Genomic DNA, 7,046 nt, shown 5'->3' with positions numbered 1-7,046 from the left:
GAACCCCCAGGTCTCTTTCCTCCAGGCAGCTCCAGCCACACTTCCCCCAGCCTGTGGTGCTGCAGGGGGTTGGTGTGGCCCAAGTGCAGGACCTGGCACTTGCCCTTGTTGAAACTCATGCCGTTGATCTTGGCCCAGTGATCCAATCTATCTAGGTCCCTCTGTAGGGCTTCCCTCTCCTCCTGGGAGTCAACACTCCTGCTTAACTTGGTGTCATCTGCAAACTTGCTGATGTTACACCCTATGTCCTTCTCGAGATCATCAATAAAGATGTTAAATAGAAATGGTCCTAGCACTGAGCCCTGAGGCACACCGCTTGGGACCGGCCGCCAGCTGGATTTCTCCTCTAACACGTAGGAAAACTGCACTTTTGGAAGCCTCTGGGGTGGGAATTGGTGACAATATTCCCTTTACAGCCAGCTCTGGGGGGTGGTTTCGAGGTCTTGGTGTTTTCCAGCTCCCGAGGAGGAGGGAGACCTGGGCACCCCTCGACACCCCAAGAACTCCAGAGCCCTGAGCTCTGCCCTCCCAAAGCCCCCGCGCTTGCAGGGTCCCACAGGGGCTGTCCCTGGTGGGGGGGACCAGCATCCTGCTGGGGATAATCCCAGTTTGTTTGATATCAGGACCAATATGGGCTTTTTAGTGCCATTAATGCTAATTATTTAGTCTTATCCTACTCAATCTCTTTATATTTCAACCCTTGCTTTCCCCGATTCCTCATCCCAGGTGGGGAGGGCTCCCTGGGGTGAGAGAATAATTGTCTGAACCACAAGAAAACGCTCTTGTGGGTTCTTCAAACCCTAACACACACATCCCAGCCTCCCCTTTCTCATCTCCCCTGCCTCTGAAGCAATGAATTTATGGATTTTGACAAAGTGGGGGGGTTGGGATTTTAACACCAGCACCCTCGATGCCGGCCTGAACCACAAGAAAACGCTCTTGTGGGTTCTTCAAACCCTAACACACACATCCCAGCCTCTCCTTTCTTATCTCCCCTGCCTCTGAAGCAATGAATTTATGGATTTTGACAAAGTGGGTGGTTGGGATTTTAACACCAGCACCAGAGAGCTCCCAGAGGGGCAACAACAGCAGCTTGGAATGACACCACGTGCTCTGGGATCTGTATTTAATAAGCAAAATGCCTTTTGCATCCTTTCTCCAAGCCTAAGGATGCTCCCATCCAGCTCTGCTCGTTCACAAAGCCCTTCCAGGGTCCCATCTCACCTGGAAGTTGCCCGTCTTCTTGTCGTACTTGACCAGGTTGTTCTTGTCCAACATGAGGGCCGCCGTGTGGACCAGGTCCAGGCGGCGCTGGTCCAGCAGGGGATCCCCCTTCAGATCGTCGTGGGAGATGCCGTAGAGGGTTGGGGAGCGCAGCATTCGGATGTAGAGGTAGGTGTAACCCAACCAGTTCACCGCGTCCTGAGGAAACGAGAAGGTGCCCTCATAATTAACACGCCTCACGGCAAGCAAAGGGGATGTTCTGGTGGCTCGGAGTCCAGTGCTCCCACACGCCTCACGGCAAGCAAAGGGGATGTTCCAGCTCGGAGCCCAGTGCTCCCAGTTGTGGTGTAGGACACACCAGGCTAAATCAGAGAGACACAGGATGATACGGGGTTGGAAGGGACCTCTGGAGATCACCCAGTCCAACCCCTTCCCAGAGCAGGTCCCACAGGAACGTGTCCAGGGGGGTTTGAATGTCTCCAGAGAAGGAGACTCCACCACCTCTCTGGGCAGCCTCTGCCAGGGCTCTGCCACCCTCAAAGTCAAGAAGTTCCTCCTCATGTTTAGGTGGAACTTCTCATGTTCAAGTTTGTGCCCATTTCCCCTTGTCCTGTCCCTGGGCACCACTGGAAAAAGACCAGCCCCATCCTCCTGACACCCACCCTTGAAGGATTTATAGGCGTTGATCAGATCCCCCCTCAGCCGTCTCTTCTCCAGCTGAACAGCCCCAGGGCTGAGGGACCTTTCTCATCACAGAGATGTTCTCCTCCCCTCCTCATCTCTGTAGCCTCTGCTGTCCCCTCTCCAGCAGTTCCCTGTCCTTCTGGAACTGGGGAGCCCACAACTGGTCCCAGTGCTCCAGCTGGGGCCTCCCCAGGGCAGAGCAGAGGGGCAGGATGACCTCCCTCCATCTGCTGGTCACCCCAGGAGACCATTGGCCTTTTTGGGCACATGGACAGCCCATGGTCATCCCGTCCATTGGCCTTTTTGGCCACAAGGGCACATGGACAGCCCATGGTCATCCCATTGTCCACCACAACTACAAATCCCAAGTTTCTTTGCTCGATGGCGTCTTTCTCTTCTCCTTTGGGCCCTGCAATCCCCTGGGGACAGCAAAGGGCACACGTTTTTTGGGGAAAGCAGGGATTTGCCCTCACCTTTGCGTTCTGGACGTTGCCGAGCACGGTCTCGGCGTTGAGCATGTCTGGGAGCTTCGACACCATCTGGCTCTCGATGGGGAGCTGCTGGTTGAGCAGGGAGAGGTAATACTGGAGCTCGCCGTGGGACGTGATGAGGATCCCCTCTCCTTTGGTATCGTACTGCGGCCTCCCTGCACGGCCCAGCATCTAAGAAATGAGAAGGTGAGGTCAGAAAAAAAACATAAAAAGCCTTGATTTTGGTGATTTCTCCTCGCTGCCATGTTCCTAGGGCTTGGCTGCCAGGTTTCCTGGTAGACAATAGGATGTCCATGGGCCAGAAATGGGACCTTGTGGCCAAGAAGGCCAAGGACATCCTGGGGGGTGTCAAAAGAAGGCCAAGGGCATCCTGGGAGGCATCAAGAAGAACGTGGCCAGCAGACGGAGGGAGGTCATCCTGCCCCTCTGCTCTGCCCTGGGGAGGCCCCAGCTGGAGCACTGGGACCAGTTCTGGGCTCCCCAGTTCCAGAAGGACAGGGCGCATCTCTCTGATGAGGAGAGGCTGAGGGACTTGGGTCTTTTTAGTCTAGAGAAGAGAAGGCTGAGGGGGGATCTGATCAATGTCTATCAATACTTCAAGGGAGGGTGTCAGGATGGGACTGGTCTTTTTTCAGTGGTGCCCAGGGACAGGACAAGAGGAAATGGGCACAAACTTGAACATGAGAAGTTCCATCTCAACATGAGGAGGAACTTCTTTCCTGCGAGGTGGCAGAGCCCTGGCAGAGGCTGCCCAGGGAGGTGGTGGAGTCTCCTTCTCTGGAGACATTGAAACCCCCCCTGGACACGTTCCTGCTCTGGGTGGCCCTGCTCTGGGTGGGGGTTGGACTAGATGATCTCCAAAGGTCCCTTCCAACCCCATATCATCCTCTAATTCTGTGCTAGCTCAGTCTGCTCTGACTTCCAGCTGGCAGGAGACACACAGAAATAGCTGAAGATGTGTCTGGATAAGACATTGGGAGAGGAATGATTTGTCTCCTTTTATCCTACTGATCTCCTTCTCCCCTGCCCTCACCTCAGGGCTGTCCCCACAACGGCCTGAGAGCAGGGAAGGGGGAGAAAATACAAAAGCAGAGCTCAAATGTGCCTCAGTGGGAAAGGAAAAAAACCTGCCCCAAGTCCTGACAGCATTTTTGTTCATCAGAACTTCACCTGCAGGATGTCCAGAGCCCCCAGCTCGGTCCAACGGCCCTTCTCGGGGCTGTAGACCTGTGTCCCCTTGATGATGACGGTGTGAGCGGGGAGGTTCACGCCCCAGGCCAGCGTGGCTGTGGAGACCAGCACCTGCAGGAGGAAAACAGCCATCAGAGCATGGTAAAAGCCTCTTCCCGGGGAAAAAAAGGGATCTAAAAGGCTGGTCCTGTCCCTTCCCAGGGAAAAAAGGACCTAAAAGGCCGGTCCTGTCCCTTCCCGGGGAAAAAAAGGGACCTAAAATGCTGGTCCTGCCTCTTCCCGGGAAAAAAAAGGGACCTAAAAGGCCGGTCCTGTCCCTTTCTGGGGAAAAAAAGGGATCTAAAATGCTGGTCCTGTCCCTTTCTGGGGAAAAAAGGGATCTAAAATGCTGGTCCTGTCCCTTTGTAGGGAAAAAGGAACCTAAAATGCCAGTCCTAGGAAAAAAAGGGACTTAAAATGCCAGTCCTGCCCCTCTGCAGGAGGAAAACAGCCATCAGAGCATGGTAAAAGCCTCTTCCCGGGGAAAAAAAGGGACCTAAAAGGCTGGTCCTACCTCTTCTCAGGGTAAAAGGGATCTAAAATGCCAGTCCTAGGGAAGAAAGGGACCTAAAATGCCAGTTCTGCCTCTTCCCGGGGAAAAAAGGGACCTAAAAGGCCGGTCCTGCCTCTTCCCAGGGGAAAAAGGGACCTAAAATGCTGGTCCTGTCCCTTTCTGGGGAAAAAAGGGATCTAAAATGCTGGTCCTGTCCCTTTGTAGGGAAAAAGGAACCTAAAATGCCAGTCCTAGGAAAAAAAGGGACTTAAAATGCCAGTCCTGCCCCTTCCTAGGGAAGAAAGGGACCTAAAATGCCAGTTCCGCCTCTTCCCGGGGAAAAAAGGGACCTAAAATGCCAGACCTGTCCCTTCCTGGGGAAAAAAAAGGGACCTAAAAGGGCAGTCCTGCCTCTTCTTGGGAAAAAAAGGGACCTAAAATGCCAGTTATGCCTCTTCCCAGGGGAAAAAGGGACCTAAAATGCCAGTTCTGCCTCTTCCCAGGGAAAAAAGGGACCTAAAATGCCAGTCCTGCCTCTTCCTGGGAAAAAAAAAGGGACCTAAAGGGCCGGTCCTGCCTCTTCCCAGGGGAAAAAGGGACCTAAATTGCCGGTCCTGTCCCTTCCTGGGAAAAAAAAGGGACTTAAAATGCCAGTCCTGTCCCTTCCTGGGGAAAAAAGGGACCTAAAATGCCAGTTCTGCCTCTTCCCGGGGGGAAAAGGGACCTAAAATGCCAGTCCTGTCCCTTCCTGGGGAAAAAAGGGACCTAAAATGCCAGTTCTGCCTCTTCCTGGGAAAAAAAGGGGACTTAAAATGCCAGCTTCTTGGGAAAAAAAGGGACCTAAAATGCCAGTTATGCCTCTTCCCAGGGGAAAAAGGGACCTAAATTGCCGGTCCTGTCCCTTCCTGGGAAAAAAAAGGGACTTAAAATGCCAGTCCTGTCCCTTCCTGGGGAAAAAAGGGACCTAAAATGCCAGTTCTGCCTCTTCCCGGGGGGAAAAGGGACCTAAAATGCCAGTCCTGTCCCTTCCTGGGGAAAAAAGGGACCTAAAATGCCAGTTCCCTCTTCCTGGGGAAAAAAAGGGACGTAAAATGCCAATCCTGTCTCTTCCTGGGGAAAAGGGGACCTAAAATGCCAGTCCTACCCCTTCCCAGGGAAAGAAAGGGGTGTAAAGGCTGGTTCTGCCTCTTCCCAGGGAAAAAAAGGGATCTAAAATGCCGGTCCTGCCTCTTCCCAGGGAAAAAGGGGATCTAAAATACTGGTCCTGATTCCCAGGGAAAAAAAGGGATCTAAAATGCCAGTCCTGCCTCTTCCCAGGGAAAAAGGGATTTAAAATACTGGTCCTGACATTAGAGACACGCACAAAAGGGACAAAGAGGGAGTGTGCTGTGACTGCCTCGACAGCTCAGCAGAGGGAAGGTCAGATAAACAGCAGGATCTTTGCTCAAATTTCCCAGCTCACTGCATGACCCCAGGAAAATCCTTCGCCTTCCATTCATGTGGCAGCCAACAAATTGCTCAGATGGGGTTTTACAAAGCACCCGTGGAGGAGACAAGCTGCTGAGGGACAGATCTCTGGCTTTAAACCCTCAGTGAGGGTTAGAGGAGATGTTTTTGCCCTCTCTGCTCCCGGCCACGTGCTTGTAGTTTCTATTTTTTACGCCAAAATCAAGGCTGCCTTCATCAGGCACCAGCTTGGGTTGAAAATCCTCTTGATTTTGCCCCAAGAGCTATTGGAAAACATGATATTTCTTGTGAAATACCTCCCCCAAAGGTAGGAATTCCTCCTGGGAAGCCAGGTTTACCTGGATGTGCTTGTCAGCAAACAGATCCTCCACCAGCGTCCGGTCCACGCGCGTCATCCCGGCGTGGTGGATGGCGAAGCCGTAGGGAAGGAGATCCTTCAGCTCCAGGTTCTGCAGCACAAACACAACCCTCTCTGGGTTTTCTACCCCCACCAAGCAACACCAAGGGGGGATAAAAATATAAAGTAGGGCATATTAGGGCATATTATTTAAGGCTGGACGAGGGGACAGTGAGGTGGACTGAGAACTGGCTGTGTGACAGGACCCAAAGGGTAATGATTAATGGAGCAGGTTCAAGTTGGAAGCCTGTAACCAGTGGTGTCCCCCAGGGGTCAATACTTGGTCCAGTGCTGTTCAATATATTCATCAGTGAACCTGGACGAGGGAACAGAGTGGTCAGTGGTTCCCAGTGAGAGGACGAGGGGCAACGGGCACAAGTTGGAACAGAAGAGGTTCCACTTGAATATGAGGAGAAACTTCTTCACGGTGAGGGTGGCAGAGCCCTGGAACAGGCTGCCCAGGGAGGGTGTGGAGTCCCCTTTTTGGAGACTTTCAAGCCCCACCTGGATGCTCCTGAGTAACATGCTCTAGCTCTAGGCAATCCTGCTTCAGCAGGGGAGTTGGACTAGATGATCTCTATGGTCCCTTCCAACTCTAAAAATTCAGTGAAAAACTGCCAAATTGCCCCAAACCTGCAGCATCTCTGTAGGAAAGCCCCAGCCGGGGACGTACCTTGCACTGCTCGGCTTCGGTCCTCAGCACCTCGGTGGAGGCTGAGCCCTCCCTCAAGAAGAGCCCCAGGGTGTCTTTCTCCAGGCACATGTCCCTGATGGCCCGGGCTGTCTTCCCAGTCTCCTTCCTGGAGTGAACGAACACCAGCACCTGGTAAAAAAGCACATAGCACCGTGGCTGAGAGAGGAATCACCAAAGAGGCTCAACCCAACCCACAGAGACGTAGAATTAGCCCAGATGCCCCAGGAACCAGGCACAGGGCTGCTGATCTAATGGGGTAACATCAAAAAAACTCCCTCATCCTGAAAAAAACAGGGCATATTAATCAGAGAGAGAGAAAACCCCGTGTTCCTTCCTCTCTTGGCTGCCATGGACCCTTCAAATCAA

At 53.0% G+C, this 7,046-nt stretch overlaps 1 protein-coding gene across 1 annotated transcript in view; it reads right to left on the bottom strand.

Moving 5' to 3' along the window:
- SNRNP200 (small nuclear ribonucleoprotein, U5 200kDa subunit) overlaps positions 1–7,046 on the bottom strand; it is a 58,839-nt gene that overhangs the window by 18,140 nt on the left and 33,653 nt on the right. The window contains exons 13-17 of the mRNA XM_014959805.1: positions 6,660–6,809; positions 5,928–6,038; positions 3,570–3,701; positions 2,382–2,570; positions 1,225–1,422 (exon numbers count right to left, since the gene is read on the bottom strand). Of these exons, the coding sequence (XP_014815291.1) occupies positions 1,225–1,422; positions 2,382–2,570; positions 3,570–3,701; positions 5,928–6,038; positions 6,660–6,809 (780 nt within the window). The remainder of the gene's footprint in view (positions 1–1,224; positions 1,423–2,381; positions 2,571–3,569; positions 3,702–5,927; positions 6,039–6,659; positions 6,810–7,046) is intronic.

Source organism: Calidris pugnax, unplaced genomic scaffold, assembly GCF_001431845.1.
Source record: "Calidris pugnax isolate Ruff unplaced genomic scaffold, ASM143184v1 scaffold457, whole genome shotgun sequence".
Taxonomy (NCBI): Eukaryota; Metazoa; Chordata; class Aves; order Charadriiformes; family Scolopacidae; genus Calidris; species Calidris pugnax.
Note: the sequence above shows the minus strand (reverse complement) of the source record. Positions and strands in the feature narration are given on the sequence as shown.